At 47.8% G+C, this 23,177-nt stretch overlaps 1 protein-coding gene and 1 long non-coding RNA gene across 6 annotated transcripts in view; one reads left to right on the top strand and one right to left on the bottom strand.

Moving 5' to 3' along the window:
* Window positions 1-6,032: 6,032 nt before the first annotated feature.
* Window positions 6,033-21,973, bottom strand: LOC108352208 (uncharacterized). 5 transcript variants are annotated; one of them, XR_001840376.3, is made up of 8 exons: window positions 21,837-21,969; window positions 19,933-21,402; window positions 19,559-19,626; window positions 18,857-18,985; window positions 16,145-16,430; window positions 11,548-15,659; window positions 7,882-7,974; window positions 6,033-6,550 (listed from the first exon to the last, which is right to left on the bottom strand). It is a non-coding gene; the product is annotated as an uncharacterized LOC108352208 (long non-coding RNA). The 5 variants fall into 5 exon arrangements; XR_010055700.1 differs by having other exon boundaries at window positions 15,451-15,659; XR_001840377.3 differs by lacking the exon at window positions 6,033-6,550 and having other exon boundaries at window positions 7,079-7,974; window positions 15,451-15,659.
* The window catches only part of Asic2 (acid sensing ion channel subunit 2), a 1,069,930-nt gene continuing 1,068,606 nt past the window's right edge, over window positions 21,854-23,177 (top strand). Inside the window, 1 exon segment of the mRNA NM_001034014.1 lies at window positions 21,854-22,561. Within this exon segment, the coding sequence (NP_001029186.1) occupies window positions 22,007-22,561 (555 nt within the window). The 5' untranslated portion in view covers window positions 21,854-22,006.

Raw genomic sequence — 23,177 nt, 5'->3', positions numbered from 1 at the left:
CTTCTTCCACTTAGGGTTGTATGCGCGACTTCCTGTCAATGTTTCCTGGCTCGGTAGTGGATCACTTGCTAAGGCTGCGTACTATCCCATCTGTGGATGTGCCATAGCTTATCTATCCATCGGTTTACTGAATGATGTCTTTGGTTGCTTCTTGGGCAAGCATAGGTTGGCAAGAAATGAAGACTGTTCGTTACTCTCTGAGCTTCATGACTTCCCAGTCTCACATTAATTAGTTCTGTTGTATTACTCATACTGCCTGCCTGTCGCCCAATGGCCAGTTGGATGACCCAAGATGGTGTCACAGCATTTAGAACATCACTGTAGTTTCTTACAAAGTCCTTTCCTCTGGGAATCTTCATCGAACTGGAGAACTGAGGGACGTAAGGATGCCTCATCCTCATCTAGAAATTACAGCATGTCGGTATAACTTACCTCTCCTGTTTGCAGGATTTTACCCGTTTCCTTGCTTCAGCAATAAAATACAATTTCACCTTTGGGGTTGCTTTTTACTGGGACCCTGAGACTGGAGGTGGAATAGTAGCGTCTGAGACCCTTCTGCTGGGGGTTGCTGGTTTTCCTCGGTTACCGTAACGAAATAGAAAGCCCTACCTCCTTGGGGGTGTTTGGTAGGAGCAGTGGATCTCTCCGCTCCAGTGTGGACAGAGAAGCTTATGGTATGGCTGGCCATCAGTGAAAATCGGGTAGGAATTGTCCCCCCAGCAGGGCTGCAGGGAGGTGACCTTACAGCAGGGATGATAAGGGCCTGAATCCAGCTTTAGCATCTGTATGTAGCCTCCCTACTTAAAGTCCCCAGCCCCCGTCTCCAAATGCTACTGAGCGCATGCTTGCTGTTTTTACTAAAGGGGCTAGGCCTAGAGGCTCCAGAAGGGAAATCTCACTCTTCCCTCAGACACAGGTCGGCCACTGAGCTTCACAGCCACAGCCTGGTCCAAGCTTCCTGATGTATGCATGGGAAGAACTGGAGAAGATGTCTGGGGCTTGGGGGAGTATCTACTGAGGGAGGGATGGATACCAGCGGTTCAGAGGGGTCCCAGGCTTGCTGATGTGATTACTGAGGTGTTGTTGTTGTTGTTGTTGTTGTTGTTGTTGTTGTTACAGGAATGGAGGAGGGTTGGAAGGAAGAAGGAGTAACAGCACACGTGCTGCCCTTGTCTTGTTCTCCACCAACTTCTCCAAACTCAATCTGCCATTCTTCATGCACTTGGATATAGCTGTGGATTTAGATAACACTCTCTCTCTCTCTCTCTCTCTCTCTCTCTCTCTCTCTCTCTCTCTCTCTCTCTCTGTCTCTCTCTGTCTCTCTGTCTCTCTCTCCCCCTCCTGACCTTTATTATGGCTGCAAAAATCTCTTCGTGAGGGATAAATAATGCATAGTTTCTGTCAAGAGAGGCAGGAACGCAAGCAAACACTGCAGAAGCGAGGGGAGCCGCATTTCTGTCTCCAGAATGTATTTTTTTCTAACCCACTTCTCCCTACCCCCACCCCCACCCTGCCAGCCAAGATGGGAATAACCAGAAGCAGGGTTCTAACAGAGCACAGGTTTGGGGCTCCAGCTTGCATGGAAAATGTTTCCCGGGTTGAGACGTTGGCTCTGTAAGTCAAGTTCAGGTCTTAGAGACAGGGAGATCTGAGTTCATGTTCCCAGCATCCATGGAAAAGCCTGGGAGCACAGGAGCTGTGCTAACAATCCCAGCACTGGGAAGATGGAGATAGGACGGTCCCTAGGGCTTGCTGGCCAGCTAGGCTAGTTAGATAAGCAAACTCTGGGTTCAGTGAGACACTTTGGCTCAAAGGAATAAAGTGCAAAGAAAGAAAAGAAAACACACTTCTGACCTGGACATGCACACACAAGTGCATATACACAGACACACAGACACACATACACACATACAGACACACACACACACAGACACACGGTGGGGGAGGGTAAGGAGAAAGACAGAGACAGACAAAGACACACACACACACAGAAAGAAAGAGAAGAAGGAGAGAGTAAGAGAGAGAGAACACTCACAGGTATGATTGTTACTGACGCCATCCTAACTATGTTCCTCCTTCCCTTCCCTATCAAGCCATGTTCTCTGCAGAACATGGGTACATCCTGCTAACTTTGTATCAAAAGTTTGCCAAGGTTAGTTCATGGACATCTGTGCAAAGGAAATTTTCTAGCTACATCATGGGATCAGACTACTAGAAAGGAGGTCTATCCTGGTCTGTCATGCTGGTTTAGGATATCAGTGGACAAAATAGGGGGCAGAGTCACATCTCATGGGGTCTAGACTTCTAGAGTTGAAGCCTGACTTTAAAAGTCTGAGGGTGGTTTCTATGGCTGAGGTCACCTGTGGGATGGGAGGCTAGACAAATCAGAGCCTACATCTCCTTGCAGTTAGAGCAGGGCTAGACAAAGCCACAGCCTTAAGCATGAAAGCACAGCCTTGAACACAAAGTTCACTGTTTAAACCAAATTGAAAATCAACTCCCACAGAGAAGTCTTTGGTCCTGTTTGCACAGATACCCATTCTGTTTCTTATTTATTTATACCTGTACTTCGCTGAGGTGTCGGGGACAATGACTGCTTTCCAGTTGATGGCTTAAATAAGGACCCAGATATTTCACCCTCAAATGTTTGGATTAGAAAATGAGCCAGGAAAGGGAATGATTGTAGAGCGAAGCACCAGCTTGGCTCCTGTGTCTGTGGGAAGAAGTCGGAGGCAGTAACAGAAATGAAGTTTGGGGACTGTTTGCTCATTTACACATTGTCTCAGACTCCCCAATTACACACCTAATTAAGAGTTGGACAATTAAGCAAACAGTTTAAATGTATGATCAGGGAGTTTGGGATTAACACCCGGCACAGGAAAGAGGAGCTTCCGCGCCTCGGAAGGAAGTACAGAAGGACTGTTCCCCCACCATATCTTAAAGAGTTCAAGTTGAGTCTGCTTTTCTGTGGAGACCTCTGTTACCTACTAGAAATATCTTCCAGTAGCCCATATCTCAATGTCTCTAAATGTCAGAAATGGAAGCTATAAGAACTAGAGAGGAAAGGGTTGGAGGGATGGCTCAGTGGTTAAGAGCACTGACTGCTCCTCCAGAGGTCCTGAGTTCAATTCCCAGCACCCACATGGTGGCTCACAACCATCTGTAATGGGATCTGATGCCCTCTTCTGGTGTGTCTCAAGACAGCTACAGTGTACTCACATACATTAGATAGATAGGTAGATAGATAGATAGATAGATAGATAGATAGATAGATAGATAGATAGATAGATGGACAGACAGACAGATTGGTCCAGGTCTGGCCCAATGTGGAGGTGACAGCTTATCTTCTCTCTCTATCCCAATCGTGGTTTCTTTATTCAGCTCGGGAAGCCATGAAGGGGACTGTTGGTGCTTCTGTGTTCACAGGTCCTTGAGAAGGTGAGTATGTAGTGCACATGTCAGTGCAGGCCAATGTTTTGGGTGATGTGCATGTGCGTGCAAGTTGCTGTTGGGTGTCGTTCTCAGTTGCCTTTGGCTTTACTTGAGACAGATCCCCCTAGCAGCCGCTCATCAGTCTGACTTGGCTGGCTGGACGATGAATCCAGGGATCAATCTGTCTCTACCTTTCTCGTTCTGGGATTCCAGTCATGTAGCGTCACCTGGCTTCTTATGTGGATGCTGAGAATCCTAACTCAGATCCTCATGCTTGGGTAAGAGGCACCTTATTGGTTGAACCATCTCCCCATCTCCAAGGGGTGTTGTCACTATGATTTCTCAGATGCTGGTTACCACCCTCTGCTCTTTGCCCTATAGGAAGGTGCTAGGTGGATATGCTAGGGCCAACCAAAGCCCTGGTATGACTTTCTTACAGACACTAAGTAGTTTTTTGTAACCGCTGAAAATTGGCTTCCTGCTCTTGTTCACAGGTGTTTCAGAATTACCAGCTCACAAAACAAATGGGGTGAGAGGGGAACTGACTTGCTCCGTGTAAAGGGCCCATGGCAGAGCTGGGTGAAAATGAGGTAACCTGTTGGCCAGGATGAAGAAATTCAAAGCCTCAGAGTTTTTCCTGAGGGCCAGAAAAATCGCTGACTCCAGATGCAAAGGGTAATTGGAGAACATGCTCAGGAGTCACCCAGGAAAGTTGTACGATCAACTTCTCTCATTCTTGCTTCCAGTTTAGATGTATCCTTGCCATCTCCATGGCAACCCAGGAGCTTCGTCAGTTTCATTGAATCCTTGCTTGGGGAGATATGGAGGAAGCAGATGGGTTAGATGAGTGCAAACGCTGAGATGTACAACTATGCAGAGCTTTATCCCTGACCAAGGCTCTAAGGACCTCACCCCGAAAGTGGGGGCAGCAGTGTAAGGAACTTGATGACCTCAAGGATTTGGATGCCAGTCCTAAGTCCTGGAGATTCACAATGTGTCAAAGAGGTCCATACCAGATGGACTCTGTGTCTCAGCTCCTACTGTGACCTGTGAACCCACATGTCTTCTGGCTTTCCTGACAGACCCTCTCTGGGTTTCTTCCCATGTCACTGGCAGAGGACAGGGAGGGGGTGCAGAGTGGAAGAGAAATTATACTCTTCTTTTCCTACTGGCTGAGAGATTGGGGGCAGGGATACACACACTCGGAGTGATACCTACTTTCTTGCTCAGGGGTTTTGACCTTCAGGTTCTTCACCAGCCAAGTAAAGGCAGCCCTTATCAAGCCTGTATCAGTTGCTTTCCTCATTGCTAATGAAAGCTGACCAAAAACAGCTTATAGAAGAAGGACGTTGGGGTAGTTCTTATTGTAGCTGTCTATCGTGGTTTGGAAGGCTTGACTGCAAGAGCATGGAACAGGTGATCATATTACTCAGCAGTCAGGAAGTAGAGCTGCAGACAGGAAGTACAGACCTGATGTAGAAACTCCAAGGCCCACTCCCGGTGAACCATTTCCTCCAGTGAGACACCATTTCCTGAATGTTCCAGAACCTTCCAAAACAGCACGACCAACGAGGGGGCGAGTGTTCAAAATGCATGAATGAATGTAAGACATTTCGTGTTCAAACAGCAGCAACTGCCTTCACTGGGCTATCTCGAGGAATAAATGGGTGGCTGCCTTCCCTGGGCTATCTCAGGGAATAAATGGGTGGCTAGGTGATAGAGTCTGTCTTATGCAAGGCCCTCTGCAACCAGACAGCCCAATCTGGTGCCTGTTTTCCTGCCATGGTTGCTCCCCTTTCATTAGACACGAAGCTCCTTGAGGGAAGAAGTCTGGGTCTGTCTAGCATCAGGCCCCACAGTGTTTAGTGCAGTGCCTGTAAGGGAGCTCTCCTCCATGAGTGCTGAAGGAATATCGCCTCCTCAGTGATAAATATATGAACTTCCTGCATCCTGCATCATGGTTAATCAGTGCAAGAGATGAAGGCTTTGGGGACTTAATGAGTTTTGAAAACTATATTCAAGGTTAAATTATGAGTCAAGCCAAGAGTATAAACTGCTAGAAGCAATTTCCTCATATTTTAAGAGTTTTTCAGTCCTGGCCACTGCTTTATATAAACCCCAGAGTCTCTCCCCTCCCATGATTCTGCATCCTGAGCACTCTAGTCATGGCCATGCTCCTGCCACAGCTCTCTGGCAGGGAAACCAAGGCATACTGCACAGATTCGGTGGAAATGCCTCAGACCTTGTGTTTTCAGTGTGAATTTACTACAAAGCAGGGATGTTTGTCCTTGACATGTCAGTGCCTTCCCACCCCGAATTATGCAATAGTTCACAAATAATGTGGGGGTGGGGTGGGGGTGGGAAAAGGGACTAATTTTGAAGTCGATTCTTCTACTTAACTTGAGGGCTTTTTCTTTCTCTAAGTGAGGACTAGAGTCTCATGATCTGATGGGTGATGGGATAGTGGAGTGAAAGTGTGTGTGTGTGTGTGTGTGTGTGTGTGTGTGTGTGTGTGTGTGTGTATGGGGGTGGGGGGTGGAGGTTGACTTAAAACTGTTTTCCGCTGCTCAGGTATCTTCTCAGGTACCTGGGATTTCTTTTTTCTTTCTTTTTTTTTTTAAAAGATAGTTTACTTTTTTTTTTTTTGGTTCTTTTTTTCGGAGCTGGGGACTGAACCCAGGGCCTTGCGATTCCTAGGCAAGCGCTCTACCACTGAGCTAAATCCCCAGCCCCGTACCTGGGATTTCTTTGTCCTTCCAAGCATTCTTGAGTGATGTCCAGTTATCCAAGTAGAGTAAGTTCTACTGTACTTGGAATGAAGTAGGTGTGTGTGTGTGTGTGTGTGTGTGTGTGTGTGTGTGTGTATCCTCTCTAGATCATGAGCTTCTACAAGGCAGATACTTTGTTTGCTTTGCATCATAGTTTTAATAACTAAGCACGAGACACCACTGCAATGTTCAGGAAAATCCTCCAAATATCTCTGAGAACTTCTTTAAGGTGCAGTCCCAGGTGAAGGCGTGCTGCTGGAGGGCTTCTTAAATTTGCAGAAGCTGCTGTTTTCTCGGCTCTGCAGGGACCTGGGGCAGTGTGCACAAACCTGTAAAGGGACGCTGTAGACCTACAAGGCAGAAAGAGGACAAGAGGATCACCCTGATCCCAGAGACATGAGGTGAGCTGGATGAGCAGAGTGTAGGGTGGTAGGTTCCTCAGGGCACATGAATAGGAGAGAAGAGATTAAGTGAGCTACTCAGGAAGACCTGGCTGAAGCATACTGCGTCATAGAGAATGTCTCAACCATTAGTTCCCCTGACTTTCTGCACAGAGCTCGGAACAACTTCTGAGTATCTTCATTAGTGTACTCAGAGAACTTGTCCCCTGTATGATCTTAGCAGCCACAGTTGAGACTAGCCTCCTTGTCCATACACTTACCTGAGATCATTCTCAATAGTGACCTCTGGTGGTGATGGGGAACATTTCCCTTAGAGTATAAAGAGCCTTGTTACTCAAAACCTGAGATGACTGGGAGGAGGTCCTTGGATCAGGATGAGAAGAAGGAAAACTAAACTAAGGTCAACAGTGAAGGAGATCCTGGGATTTGTGCTAATGAGGGCGCGGTCCTGGAGTTCTTCATTTAAAGTAACAAAAATACGGGGCTATAATGACATCTTTAATTAATAAAATGGTTCACACCAGTTACAAAATGCACACAGTGGAGAATCCTATACCATGCGATCAACATTTAGCATACATTGCTGGATGAAAAGGATGGCTGGCTGAATGAGGGAACAGAATGAAGGCTCAGACACCCCACACTCTGAAGGGCACCTCATTCAACATCTTGTTCTTTACAACTTGGCAAATACCCTTAGCTCCTCTCTGCACATGGACTTTTCTACAACCCCAGGCTGGCCCCTTGTAATGCTGCCACCAGCCAGGTAGGAGTGTTCCGTAAGTAGAGTGGATGGTGGATGCTTTGGCTGTGACTCCTACAGTGATGCATAATTCCTGTGTGGTGCAGGAGAGAGTGGGTGAACTGAAATGGGGTCAAGAGAAGCTTTTACAAAGGGAACACGTTCTGCTGTTCTTTAGAGAGTCGGTGTGACAGCAATGGGTGAGGGTACTAAGCCCTATCCAGCGATGCCTATGGGTGCAGTGGGTTATGACAGCCTGCTGTTAGGGTGGGAAGGGAATACAGAAAAGCTAGCCAATGAGATGGATTGAGAGACAGAAAGGAGGAAAGACGAGTGAGGGAGGAAGGGAGAAAGAGAGAGACTTGTGAACAAATGATTATATTGTTCTGCTGAAATATGAGCTGCACATGGTTGATTTTGCAAGGAGCACAAAATCACAGGAGGTTAATTATTTTGACCTCCATTTCCGGCTCTCACACTTGACTGAGGGCATCTTCAACCGGCGATGACACCACTGCCCTCAATAACATGTGCATACCGACTAATGATCTCTCTGGAGCGCAGCTGTAGCTCTGGAAGCAGGCATTGCGGCAAGGGTCCCAGCATAATTACCGGCAGTTCCTCGTCCACTCTGGCAAGAAACAGAAAGAAGGCTGTTGTTGAGTTTTATTGTTTTCAAGGGCCTGTGGTTCACCTTGGCGTATCAGAGACTATGTGACCATTGGCAGCTTGTTTGTGCAGAAGTCCTGGGGCCACTGAGCCTCAAGGGCTGTAACTGTCTTGTGCATTTGTTGCCCAGGAGGCCTAGAACTGGGTAGAAGGGGTGGAAATCAGGGAATGGAGAGTCACTGCACGTGTCATGCCTCGGATCCATTGATTGGAAGCTACTGTTTTCCTTTTCTGATCATGAAGCTTGTCTGATCATGGAGTTGGGTTTTTTTTTTGTTTGTTTGTTTTGTTTTTGTTTTTTTTTCATATGCAAGCCTACACGTTCCCCATCCCCAATGAGCTGAGAAGTTAGTAAGCCAGTTCTGAGGAAAAGATGGGCATTCTGACACAGTAGGGCTGACTTTGTCATCGGTTAAAGGTGTCTCTGTTTCTGAGTGAGTGTTCCTATGTACATGGAGGACTATAATAGGGACTTTTGGAAAATCAGAAGGCACATTTAGGGTTTGCTTTTAGCCTCATTTACAATGTGACAAATGTGGGTTGTGTCTCCATGTAACAGGGGCTGTTGCTGTAGTGAGTCGCACTGTGAGCCAATGTGGGGCAGCAAAGGGAGCTGGAGTTTTATCATTCCCTGTTCAGACAAACAACGGTGCTCCTTATATCTTCTCCATCTTACTGACCAACATATCAGCACTGAGCAGCGGTTCTCAAAGGTGTAAATTTCTGGGACCCAGGACAACCACCCACTCTTTCCTAACTCTGGGACTCCATGTAAACCACAAGCTAGAGACCTCCCTGCCCATGCTCCTCAGGTACCTTGACTCTCGTGGGAGCATCACAAGCGCTACCAGACTGTTGACCTTCAAGAGAAAATAGATCTAAAGCAACTGAACACCAGGGAACGCATAACGGCTGTTTGTTCTGAAATCTAAATGCTATTCCTCTAAAAAGGCAGAGTGTGTCCTTTCTGACTAAGTCGACACAACTTTTGGGTGCCATACATGCATGTGTGTGCACAGGTACACATATGTGCTCATGGGTGTGAAAGCCACAGGACAACCCCAGGGTCATTGCTTGGGAACTATATTGGTTTCTGAGACTCTCACTAGCCTAAGACTTAGCAAGCAGGCTAGGCTGGCTGGCCAGAGAGCTCCTCCCCACCCCCAGGGTCTGCTACTATTAGGAGCACACCCCAACATGCCAAATTTTGCATTAGTTTATTTGTTATTTTAGTGTGGCTTCTAGAAATTAAACCTGTGTCATGCCTGTAGGTGCTTTAGCTACTGAGATAACACCAGCCTCAGGGGACCCAGATTTTTAGGTCACAGACTATTTTCTTGTGGTATTCCCACATAGCAGAGGGGGTACAAAATTAGCAGTTTGTGGCCTGGAAGAAGTTCAGTGCTTAGGAAGGTGTAAATGGTTGTAGAAGTGTTCCCATCCACCTCAGGAAAATGGTCCTGAAACCATTTGTGTTTTTCTGATGTGAGTTTCTTTTGTCTCCTGGGACCTTAGGGCCCCCTTGCCTCATGAATATTTAAAACCCTTTGGTCATCCTCTGATTCTTGACTAACTATACTCTTGCCATTTTTTCCATGGAGTTGAGATAGGGAAAATGTCTTCATGATGAAGGGAAGATCATAGGCCCCGAAGGTGTGAGTTTTAATCACCTGACTCTCCTTTTGACAACAGTAGGAACTCTAAAGTTTCACAGTTGCCAAGTGTTTTTATTCCAGGCTAACTTTGTCCTTGCTATGTGGCCAGAGATGACCTTGAGCTTCTTATTCTCCTGCCTCCACCCCTGGAATGCTGGGATTACATGTATATGGCACCCCACTTCAGTATGTGTGCTGCTGGGGGTGGAATCCAAGTGTATCATGTAGCTTTTGCTACCCTGCATTAAGCTCCGGGAACGGGCCACACTACCAGCCCCTGGCCACAGAATATTGGATTGTGGGTGAAACACACACACACACACACACACACACACACACACACACACACACACACAAACACGTTGCTCAATTTCAACCTGCCTTATTGGCTCAATTGCTGGGCTCCACCAATCTCTGTCAGCTAGTGTGCCCTTCCCATACTCTTAGCTCAGCACCTTTCAACCTGCCCTCAGCTTCAGTTGCTCAGTTACCTTTAGTGCCATCTCAACACCCTAGCCTCCCTCCTGTAGAATCTGCCTATGGCCACTCTGCCTGAGATCTCACATGGCTGGTCACCTTTTGTTCTCCCCAAACCCCCCACCCCTGCTCCAAGCATAGCAAAAACTCCTTTCCTCTCCTGTGTCTTGTCACCTCTTTCCTTTCACCCTGCAATTGGCCCCTGACATCTTTACTGATAGATCAAGAACCAACTGGAGAATAAGACCTTAACATCAAAACTACTCCCTATACTCTAGGTTTATGAAGAGAGGCTTCAGGCAAGCCATCTACAGACTGAGCTATGGCCCCAGCCTAGCTACCAAAGGTCTCTTAGCTAGTTCTTGGTGCATTATGCATGTCCACTTATGTGCCCTATTAGCCCCTCGGGGTAGTGACTGTTCTGTCCTCTTTACAGGTGAGCAAATGAAGATCTAGTCAAGTTATACAGGCTTCAAGTAACCAAGCTGGTTTTATCGGATTTACACTCACCTCATACCATGGTTCTTTTTATCTTTCCCATGAATAATTGAGGTCTCAGACAGCACAGGGCAAAGAGTGACTCAGTGTCCCTTGACTCCTGGCTGAAGCTTATCCCCACAGCAGATGAACCTTGGGTATATTATTTGTCCTCTTTAAACCCAGGTCCCTGTGATTGTTGGGGTTCTTTAAGGGAACAGAGCTGATCAAATGGATATATCTACATAAATGTATCTTTCTCAGCACACGCACGCACACACACACACACACACACACACACACAAGGGACTTATTAGGCTTACAGTCTATGGTTCAGGCAGTTCATCAACAACTGTCTCACCATGGAAAGGCCAATGACTAGACAGTTTTTCACTCCACCAGACTAAATGTCTCAGCAGTCCCAAACTGGTGCTGAAGTCCTGGAGGATTCCCGAAGGGCTGCTGGTCTTTAGTCTACATAGGGATCCTGCTGATATTAGTTTCTATTATCAGCAGAGGAATGTCTTAGTAACTGGGTAGATAAGCTAGGAGTCAAAAGCAAAGCTTCCTTCTTCCATGCCCTTTTACGTAGGTGCTGCCACCAGAAAGTGTGGCTCAGATTTAGTGAGGGTCTGGCCACCTCTAATGATCAATCAAGAAAATCCCTCACAGACATGCTCAGCTGCCTGGGGATTAGTGGATTCCAGATGTAGTCCAGGTGACAACCAAGATTAGCCTGTACAAACCTCTTACTTAGAGAAATGCACAGAATACCCACACAGTGCTATACATGGTTGGTTTCCATTGTACATTGATTTGCTTATTTACATGAGATCCATCTACATGGAGAAGGACCCTAGAAATCATTTCAATGGCATAATAGCTACAGAACCTACAAGTCCATAATGAGAACAGGAGCTACCCACCAAGAGTCCACCTCCTCCTCATGCACTGTTCCTTTAAGAGCCACCGTGAATGTTGTGTTTTCAGGTGACAGCCTCTCCATGTTTTCCCAGCAAAGTTAATGAAATGTCGCTGGTGCTCTTCCTGAACCTCCCGTCTCTCACACAGCCAGGCTGGCAAGTCCACGTGCTCTCCTCTGATCTATTTTTATACCACCACATAATAATTCATCCTCCTAAATATATCCATCATCCTGGATTTGCATTTTTTTTATTAAGTCGCCTGCTTGCCTCCCATCATTTAATCAGTGTTGACTTGACTCAGGGAGCAGCCTGACAAGACGTGGATCCAAGTCTAGCCTCTGGCAGTTTGCCTGCTCTGTAACTTGGGGTGATCTTCTATTAGTCCAGGACTTAGCACACTCATTTGTAAAATGTGGGTGGGGGCCTGCAGGAAAAGATGGTTAGATGGTTGTGGGACAGGTATAGGGTGCAGGTATAGGTGTATATACGTGAGTGGAGAGGCCAGAGGTCAACCTGGAATATCATTCCTCAGGACTCACCCCCCTTGTTTAGTGAACCAGGGTTCTTACTGGCCTGGAATTTGTCAATGCAACTTGGCTAGATGCCAGTGAAACCTAGGGAATCTACCTCCCTCCATCTACCAAGATCTGAGACTACATGCTCTTACCACCATGCCCAGCTCTTTATATGCATCCAGGGGATTAGAACTTGGGTCTTCATGCTTGCATGCTGAGCACTTTACCAACTGAGCCATTTTCCCAGCCCAGTACCTGTGGGCTCACTGAGCATCCTCAGACAAAGCAGGAACACAACAAACTTGCAGACTGTAAACCAGATCAACTCTTCCCAGCCCTTCCTTGATGTATGGCCTTGGACCTAGGGTTTAATTTACTTGTACCTCAAATAGAGAAGAGACAGCTGTGCACTATGAATAATAATTATACGTCCAGCCCTAGGCTATGTATGGGTTCATTCCCTCAGTGGTTTCCAGCTGGTGGTGATACTGCCTCCAGGGAACATTTTTTTATTGGTACAACTGAGGCAGTGAGGTGTGAGCATGAGGGGTGCTGTGAAACTCCCCACAGTATATCCAATATCCCTTGCATCACAGACTTAGCCAGCCCAAAGTATCAATGGCACTGAACTAGGGAAATTCTCACTGAATTTCATGATGCACATGGATTCTTAACACAGTTATCAGCACCTGAGTGTCATCCTTGAATGGATCTGGTAACGACTAGACACAGTGATAGACCACTCTGCTGTCACTCATTGCACAGGGACAGTATAGCTGATGCTCCTTCTACTCTGAGTCCCCTCATTCTTGCTCATGTACAGCTCTACCACACACCTGACTTCAACTGTCATAGCCTGGTCTTGCTTACTGAACTGGCAGCTCCTTACATGCAAAGCATCTGCCTGACTCCTCTCTTGTCTGTCTCATGCTTTAGTGTAGTCACACAAGGGACATGCTCCATCAACCTCAGGGAAATTAGTCCTACCACAGAGGTGGTTGGCAGCTTGGCTTCTGACTGTGGTCATAGGGTAGTGGAAATACAGTTATAGGAGTTCAGTGTTCAGGGAGGGTAGGGTTCTAGTGAGAGGCACTGAGGAGTGATGAGGTAATGAGGCCTCTAGTCCGAACTCCTGCCCTCACAGAACACACTGAAAATGAAAGAGTGACTATCTCTGGGTCAGACTGCATGAGGGCGACCATTTTCAGAACCTCTGAAGGCCATCCCCAAATATCTGCAAGAGCCTGCAGGCATCCTGTTGCCCCTGGGAGAAAACAGAAATCCAGTTAGATACAGGTAAAAGCAGGGTTTGCAAACACGTCTTAAGGAGCGTTATGTCCTAGCAGAGCTCTTGATACACCAACGCTGCTTTGTAAGGGGCAAATGTCCAAAACAAAGTTTTCCTGCCCATCTCAGTTACCCTCAAAACTGATTGTGAATGAGAACCCTATCCCCTGGCACCCATATGTACCTTGAGTTACGAATATTCAAACCCCACTGCCCTGTGCTCTTGTGTACTGGATTCGTGGCTGTGCCTTCCCCAGTTTGCATGGAGGTATGTATGGTGGGAAACCAAGAACGTTCATATGCATGCAGAGGGTGGAGCTCAGTCAAACCTTCTTTTCACATTATAGTAGTAACTATAATGGAGGTGGTGCTAATGGCATCTTCCAGAACTTTTATTAGATACTTAGTGGTTTTCCCACCTTAGTTACTTATACCTACCCATCCTTTGACATTGGAGCTGATACTGTCCCCATCTTACAGATGAGCAAAGCAAGGCAAGTTAAGTAGCATGCTTCAGGTAACATGACCAGTGTGTGTTGGGTCCTGGATGGAAACATACTGATTTCTTCTCCCAGGCATTGTACCCTTACAGACACACCCCCAGGTCTCCAAAGGCATAGGGAAGGAAGCAGTCACCCTAGACTCTTATCTGAAGTTCACACTCACACAAGTGTTGAGACTGTGGTCTCATTACCTTGCCCCTTTAAGCCTGGCCTGCTTGCTGGTAAAAGGGGCAGGGTATGTGCATGGCTCTGGGATATAGTCCTCCTGATACACAGAGATGTCCTTCCATGGACTCTGACCTGCAGAGAATGAAGCATCCAATCGCAATGTCTTGGCTCCTCAAAGGCAAAGCCCTGTGGACGCAGTGTATTGGACAATGAGAGAATGTCCTTCATTCACTGTCCTCTTTCCACACTGCTCTAGCAAAGGATTCAGACCCAAATTCATAAGCTGTAAGTCCTTACTAACTCCATCATTTCATTAGACATGAAAGTAAGGACACACGCTCATATGCATGTATCTGTACAAAGAGAAGGTGGGGTGGTTACTTCCCTCTCAGGACTCAACCAATGCTCTTTAACTGGGATTCCTGATATTGTGGCAAACACAGGAACATTGTAGAAAGAACAGTGTCATCCTTGGCCTGGTCATAGAGCTGGATAAGACCACCATCTCCAATCTTCTCCCTCCCCAATGCTTCCTGTTGATCTTATAGGCTTTTTCTCCCTGGAGCTGAGTCCACAAACATTCTCAATCAGAGCTCCGTGGATTGGATTTGAGTGGGGCAAGTAGGAGAGCAGCCGAGTGCAAACAACCTGGAATGTGGAATAGAATGAGTGCTTAGATTGGAGCTTAGGGTCCTTCAGCTCTCCGGGCCTACAGTTCCTTCTGCCATGGAAGTCAGACGTGGTAATGTCTGAGTATGTCATCAAGTGTGAACAGAAAAGAGATGTTAGCCAGTGCCTCATCCAACAGGTGAAAAAGCCCCATGAAAACTGAGATCATGCATTTGGGGTTTGGGTTTTTTGGTTGTCTGTTTGTTTTGTTTTGTTTTTGTTGTGGTTTTCTATTTGCTTTGCTTTGTCTTTATTTACTCCTATCTAGATGATACATAGCCAGCGCCCCCATGTAGCATCCCTACATTACCATGTTATGAGTTTAAAACGGGAGCCATGTTGATGTACAGGAAAAAGCTGAAGATTTCTCCTTTCACCCTTCTCAGTCCTGATCTCTGCTTTCTAAAAGTCCCATTCCATCACGTTGATTTCGCTTGGCAGTTTGAAAGAACTAGAGAACGCATGACTCGAATTGAAACAAACACACAACTACTTACACAGAAGATACAGGATGCGGATGAACGTGCATTCTGACTTGGGCATGCTTGTGGGTTTTTTGGGGTGCATAGCGGCGAATAAAGATGGCAGGCAGGGTGGGCCATGGGTGTAGGAGGTGAGGTGCTACAGCGTTATGGCTGCAGAGAGGATGCTCAGCAGACGCTGCAACCCCACATGCAGAACACAAGGGGGAGAGGCAGCTCCACTCAGAGCATAGAAGCTCACTCTACACTACCTCTCCGCTATACACAATGCCAGCTCACCTGTGGCCAACGTGGTACTAATAAAGTTTTTGTTGAAAGCCTGTTGTGGATGATTGACTTCAGACCTGTCTGTGCGGATTTTTTCCCCCCTTGCGTGTGAATCAATTGGCTCCAGGGACTGAGTGACCGAGAGAAAACAAATAGTCATGGTTTCTTTCTTCTACTTTCTTCCCAGGAGACAGAAGGGCAGAGGCAGACTAGAAGAGGATCTGTACAAAGAATATGAAGGAAGGAAGTTTTGAGACCTAAAGCCAGAGAGGGTACGGCAAAGGGTGGGACAGCCTGTCACTTCCCCAGTGAAGGGACCTGAAATCAGAAACCTGGGCCTCCTCGTGCAGGTACCTCCCTACTGCTGGGGCTTGCTTTATTTATATGAGTGAGGACACCTTTAAGCGAGCACTCTAGATTAAAGGCTTTCAGGATCAAAGTGGCCGTGGTCAGACATGGTCCAAAAGCCTCCTTTGAGACTAGTGGAAAGGAAGTCAGCCCACCCATGAGAGTCTGGTTACAGGGAGATGTGTCTTGTTAAAGTAAACAAAATCAGAGTTAAAAGTACTAATTCCATACTACAATGCAAGGATGCATTTGAAACTGATTTTCGGTTATTAAAAAAGTGCCTGAGGGGAAAGGCACAGTGTGCAGTTGTGAATGACACTGCTGTTTTCACAGCTGCTGGGCTTTATTGAGTGCCTACCTCTTATTTACACGGTGGATTTTTGCCCTCACCATCCTGTGGTTAGGATGGCAGGGGCAGGAAGGTGAAAAGGGGCTTGTAGAGAAGTCTTGGGTGTCCATTCACGCATGCTGGGTGCAGAGAAGGTGAAATTGCTCCCTGAGAAGGCAGGCAGTCAGGCAGTTTCAGTTCCTCGGTGGCCCCAGCTCTCACCGACACTCACGTGCACAGATTAGGAAGTAGGAGATAACCGGTGTGCACGACCTGACATCAGGTGCTTTCCAGTTTGGTGACAGCAGCTGAGTCTCTGGGAGCAGTAAGGGACAGAATCATGGCAGAACCTTCACTTCCTTGGGACAGGCCCCAGGTCCCTAGGAATGGAAGGGTCCCCAGTTCTATAGCCTTGGCAGCAGAGAGGAACAGATTTATCATGAGCATTGATTGATGAATTCCTACAACCTGTTGCAATATACAGCCCTCAACCAGCCAAGCGGCTGGGGAGGGGGCAAAGGGGCAAGCAGTCTGGCAGGGTCTTTCTAGGCAGAGAGAAAATTGACATGAAACACCAATGAGCAGTTTGGCAGGGCAAACAGAAAGAGTCTCTATCAGGCCCACACAGCTGGTCTTGTGTGATGTCTTAAGCTGCCTTTCACCACCCACAAAGGCAGCCAGCCTCACGGGGTCTCAGCTCTACAGAGCCTGAAATTGGAAGTTGAACGGGAGGGGAAGATGGCAGGAGTCTATGTGTCTGACAAGTGCCAGGTGATCCCCAGTGCCCCAGGCCCTACCCTCATCTCACTCCAGCAGATGGTGACACGGGGTTAATGGCCAGAATCCCAGATTCCAGCTCAGTTTTATTCCATTAACTGGGTGGGTATTTATGATTTGGTCAAGACCAGTGTCAAATTGCAGCAGCAGCAGCAGCAGCAGCAGCAAAAACAACAGGAGGCTCGAGGAATGAGTTAGCACAAATGAAGAAAACAACACAGAGATGTCCTACGGTTTCTTTAAGGCAACACAGCAAATTAAATCTATCCCAGGGTCAGGCCAATTGACGACTCCCATGGGTCCACTCTTTCAAAAAGGTTTCTCTAGTTTTCACCTGGAGGGCAAGTAACAGTAAGTATGGATTTAAGAAATCACTCATCAGGAGCCACAGAGATGGCTCATCTGTTAAGAGTAATGACTGCTCTTCCAGAGGACCCAGATTTGACTCTCAGTACCCACACGGAGGCTCACAGCTGTCTGTAACTCCAGTCCTAGGGGGATCTGACACCCTCTTCTTGCTTCCAAGGACACCAGGCACACTCGTGTCGCACATGTTCACATATATTCAGGCAAAACATCCATATGTGTAAAATGAATAAATACGTAAAAGAGAGGGCTCATTAAATGTGCAACTTTGCTTCACATCTCTCCTTGGTATGTCCTTCATAGAGAATTGTCTGCTAAAAAGTTCACAGAAGAAATAAGACTCGTTGCTCTAAGAGTTTATAAAGCAGGCTGCAGGCTATGCTTGGGTTAATCTTTCTTCCTGCAATGAGGAACCAGGAAGGAGGAAAAGTTGCACAAGGAAGACATAGAAGTTTGAGCTAATAACTCCATCTGCATGTTAGAAAAGAATGCATTTTCTTTTCTAATTATGGGTGACATCAGCAGCCGCCAGTATCTAGCAAATTGCTTGGGGAGCCGAATGCAGGGCCCACCCTGTCTAACTTTGCCTGCCACTCTCTTCAGGAGCAAGAGCACTCTGCCCAGAAGCCTCCAAGGGAGTCACGTTTAGGGCAGGCCCAAGGGTCCCCAAGATCGGAAGAGAGCGCCCCCTCCTGGCACCTCAGAACAGTAACAGAGAGAAATTCATAAATACATCCGTTTATTTGTTCTTAAGCAAATAAAAAGATTTGCCATAGCAAAAGTCTATGCATACGGGGCATACTAAGGGGTTAAACTGACTAATTTTCACATGAATTTATCTGTAAAGTTTTTTTTAATGTTTAGCTGTGAAGTGCACAAAAGAGACCATAATTATATACAATTAGGGCAGCGCCTAAAAAACTGGGCCAAGTAGACCTACTCTAAACCTGATGCCTGTCTACCTAAGAAGACCCTGCACATGCCCCAGAGTGAAGAAAACGTAATGGGGACCTGATTGATGCTGCAAATGTTTGACAACTGAGCTCCACAAAAGCATTTTATATATTTGGTTGTGAGCCTAGCCTTTAACGGCTGAGCCATCTCTCCAGCCCCACAAAAGCATTTTAAAGAATCAGACAATATCTAATGTTGGTGCATAAACCACAGTGTTAATTACAAGAGATTCTTACCAGCTAGAGAGGTCCTTAAGAAGAGCCAGGCAAGGGGTTGCGGATTTAGCTCAGCGGTAGAGCGCTTGCCTAGCAAGCGCAAGGCCCTGGGTTCGGTCCCCAGCTCCGAAAAAAAGAAAAAAGAAAAAAAAAAAAAGAGCCAGGCAAGAACATTGTGTTAGCCATCTTGCCGAGTAACTAGCCGTGACAGAGAATGGTACAGTGATGTTTCTTTAAAAACACTGTCCATCTCTGGTCCTCCAGTTCAGTGCCAGGGCCTCAATGGCATGCGTTGGTGTCAGGGGCAGGTCTATAGTTGACAGATCCATGAGAAAGCCCAGCACAGAGCCCAGTGACTTGCAATGAAAGCCACCGTTAGTGCCTTTATCCTCTGGTCTTCCACTCATCCTTAAGTGCCTAGCCTGCTTACCTGAGGTCATCTTTGGGGTCATGCACAGGAAGCAGAAGAGAAGGCAGAGTGTGTTTGACCTTGGCTTTTAGATATGCAGTTCCGGAGGCAAATAAGATCCTGGTAAGTTTTAAATGGTTCCCCAGTCACCTGAAAGAGAATACCAAACATCAACAACAAAACACCTTCTCCCAGTATTGACCGAGAGTGCTAACTGCTAAGTGTCTAGCTAGCACGAACACTTCAAAGCTTTATCTCATTCCTTCAACATCCCAAAGCTCCACTACTGTAGAGGAGGGGAAATGAAAGTTTCGAGTCCATTAGGCACTTCCTCCAAGGTCACAGAGCAGGAGGCAGAGCAGAGGAGAGATGCAAGCTCCCAGGCCTGCATGACTATACCATAGCACCCTTCCCTGTCATGCTCATGACCTCCAATCTGATATGGGGGTGAAAGAACCATGAATGGGTTTATTATATCGGGGTGGGGTGACGAGATCTACTGTAGGATCCATCTCTGTACATATGAGAAAACCTGTCTGAACAGAGAGAAAATGACTCCAGAAGAAGAAGAGGGGAGGCGAAGGAGCATAACATGGGTAATGGTTGGTGAGGAGGGGCAGGGTGTGGCAGAAATCATAACCATCATTTCCAGCCAGGCGGAAGTGAGATTAGTAGCTGATCATCAGAGAGGTTGCACAGAGCTGTGTATCTGTCATGGTTTACCTTCCTTGAGCCATGAGGTTGGTCAATGTATTTTGTTCTCTCTTGCTTTCCCCAAGCCAACATAGTGTCTGGAACAGAGTTAAAGGGGAACAGGCTTATTAATTAGACTGATGAGCTAAAGGTTGGCGAGAAGAATCAGGGAGTTGGGGAGTCTTCCGCATGAGAAGCCTAGATTGTAAAAGCAAAAAACGGGGGCAACAAGGGTGCTGTTTGACCCAGAGAAAGCAGAGAGGCCATCTACACATGTGAAGAAGTGGTCTGTGTTTGACACATAGGGAGGTAGCTCAAGGGCAGGGAGGTGCAAATCCTTTCCTAAATTTGGGATGGAGAAACTTGGGTCTGCTTTTCAAAACCTGTTTCCGAGGTGAACATACCCAGATGAAGTCCCAGCTCTCATTTCACTGGTCCCGTGATTTGGACACAACAGTTCATTGTGGCGGAGTTTTCTCATCTGTAGGATGGCAATAAAATCAAGAATGTTCACTTGCTAAGGTGACTTGGTTTTGGTCCCTCTGGTTTACAAGCCTATGCCCTGTTGAGACCAGGACTCTGGGTTAGCAAAGGCACAAGGCTCCCCAGTCTTGATCATTTGCCTTCTGTCATGTCATATCATTCACGATTGATAAACTGACAAGGTCATGTTCCACATGTCACCTCAGACTGCTTTCTGGGAACCATCTCAGTGGATCTGGCTTTGCAGGAATCTGGATGGGTCAGAACGCCATCTCAGAATGGCCATTGGCCTAGAAGAGCATGATGTCAGCTTCGCCTTTCTCCACCTTCTTAAGCCTGGCAGGCCCTGGAGATGCCAGCTTCGCTCTCCAAGACATTTGCCTCTGTGTGGCTCTGCCCCAGCTTGGCCAAGTGGCTCAAGTTGGCTACTCTAACTTACAATTCCTTTCACCCTGATGAGAATTTATCCCTGATGCCAGCCACTTGATCCTTGGCAAGCCACACCTATCAGCCAGCAGGGGCCTGACTTACAAGGGATTTTTAGGAAGCAGGAGGTAGAAGACCAACCAGAGCCTGTCCTCTCTCTTACCTACAGCTCCAGCTGTGATTCCATCTGGCAGATCCTGGGACAGAACACACACACACACACACACACACACACACACACACACACACACACACACACACACCTTACACAGAATGGAATTCAACCAGTCCTACAGGGCACCCAGCTGTCTTCCTTTGTTAAACACAAAAAAGTCCTGACAGCCATATGGGGGTGGGGGATACTTGTTGCTCTTTCTCTGGGGCTCCTGTGGGCACACTGATTCTTCTATCTCTAAAAGGTCTTCTCTCTACTCTGGAGTGTCCCCCTCCAGCCTGCAGAGGGAGACCCTGTGGTTCTAAAATTGCTCCCTTCCTTTTCATCATCTCTCCCATAGAGACCCCCACATGGATGTGACCCTGGAGCCCACATTGGTGCAAAAACCCTTGCCAGCATCTCACTGGCCACATGCAGTTAAGTATCCACTTTCCTTCCATTAATGGAGATAGGGGATCAAGTTTGCTTTCCTCTGGGAATAGCTCATTACCTGAAGTAGAAGACCCCCGGCAGTTTAAATAAAAAGGCTAAAAACTTTCCATGTCCCCAACCCCTATCTGTCCTGCTCCTCTGACAAGCCTCCCCTTCTAGAAGCCTTGCCGGAGGCTAGCTAGGAAGACCGGCTCGTTCTGAGCCCAAGGGTCTTCCTCTCTCTCCCAGAAGGCTGGAAGCACGGAGCCCACAGAAGCCCCTGCATTCCTGCTTCTTCCTTCTCTCGGAGGCGGAGCGCAGCGTCCTCTCCCAGGCGGCAGCCGCGGCCCGCAATTGGAATTCTGTCCCCAAAGGGGGGCTGGAAAAGGAGAGAAAGGGAGGATGGAGACCGGCAGCCAGCGAGAAGCAGCGGCCAGGGTCCCATACATCCCCCGGAAGAAGCTAAGCGTGCTAGCTGCTAGGATGCTGCTGCGCCGCGGCGCCCCACCGCACTGCATCAGCGTGGCTGTGCTGACATCCCCCCATGCTTAACACGGGGCATTATGCGCTGGTTAACAGGCTCCGAGCTGCTCAGCGACTTGTTTTAAGCATTTTCTCCCTCGCTCTCGCTTTTAATCTTGTCTCTAGTGGCGTGTGTAGGGGGGAGGACTTTATTTCCATTGGCTAAGCGCTCCCTTCCCACCCACATCCCTTCCACATCACCTTGGTGTCTCCCTAAATAAAACCAGCCCTCCTTATCGCCTGGAAAAAATCAGGAGCTAGAGTTTGAATGGGTTTTATATAAACACTCACCCCTGTCAGCGTGCGGCCAGGCTCTCAGGATAACTCCCAGTGTCTGGCCTGATGCTTGCCTGGCGATCTCTGCCTTGAATGCCAAGGTTTAAGCAGAATTCAGAGGACTGAGAACTCTTCCCTGAGATTTGATCAACCTGAAGCCAGTTGCAGAACTGCACAGGGTCCCGATGGACCTCAAGGAGAGCCCCAGTGAGGGCAGCCTGCAACCTTCCAGTATCCAGATCTTCGCCAATACCTCCACTCTCCATGGCATCCGCCACATCTTCGTGTATGGGCCGCTGACCATCCGGCGTGTGCTTTGGGCAGTGGCCTTCGTCGGATCCCTGGGCCTGCTGCTGGTGGAGAGCTCGGAGAGGGTGTCCTACTATTTCTCTTATCAGCATGTTACCAAGGTGGATGAAGTGGTGGCCCAGAGCCTGGTCTTCCCAGCTGTGACCCTCTGCAACCTCAATGGCTTCCGGTTCTCCAGGCTTACCACCAACGACTTGTACCACGCTGGGGAGTTGCTGGCCCTGCTGGATGTCAACCTACAGATTCCCGACCCGCATCTGGCAGACCCCACGGTGCTGGAGGCCCTCCGACAGAAGGCCAACTTCAAACACTACAAACCGAAGCAGTTCAGCATGCTGGAGTTCCTGCACCGGGTAGGCCATGACCTGAAGGATATGATGCTCTACTGCAAGTTCAAGGGGCAGGAGTGTGGGCATCAAGACTTCACCACAGTGAGTACTTGACTTTCTGTTTGCTCTTGTGCTGTTCTTCAGTAGAAGTGGTGCACTGGCAGCCTTCTGTTTGTCTTGGGATCTCTGGTATGCAGGAGAGAGGGCGGAGACCCAGCTGAAGGCCAAGAGGGTAGCTGGTGCGAGTTGTTGGACCTGTTTGTAGAAAAGGTTACCTGTCAGATGGAGTACTGTGGTCCTTTCAGATTGGAGAGCTACCTGGGGGCTTGTTGTTTGGGGTCACTCCCCCAGGTGCTGAGTTGGACTTTCTCCCAGTCAGAGGGAAGAGGCCTGGGTTATCCATTGTCCAGGATGCTTGATGTCCGAACCGTGTGACGGGAACAGCTTGTCATTGGTGAGATGGCAGCCTCCTCTCTCTCTCTCTCTCTCTCTCTCTCTCTCTCTCTCTCTCTCTCTCTCTCTCTCTCTCTCTCTCTCTCCTATCTCTGTGCTCGGAAGTGGCACCAGGCTCTGCATCGTGTGGGCTGGGCTGGAGCTAAAGCTGTCACAGGAGGGGGTGTGGGGCCCCAGACAGTCTGAATGGCTCCCGTGTCCATGGGAGCTCACCGAGCAGGTGATGCCTCAGAGGTGTGGAAGATTCTTTCCTTCCGGTTTCTTG

This window comes from Rattus norvegicus, chromosome 10 (assembly GCF_036323735.1).
Source record: "Rattus norvegicus strain BN/NHsdMcwi chromosome 10, GRCr8, whole genome shotgun sequence".
NCBI lineage: Eukaryota > Metazoa > Chordata > Mammalia > Rodentia > Muridae > Rattus > Rattus norvegicus.
This window is presented reverse-complemented; position numbering and strand designations above follow the sequence as displayed.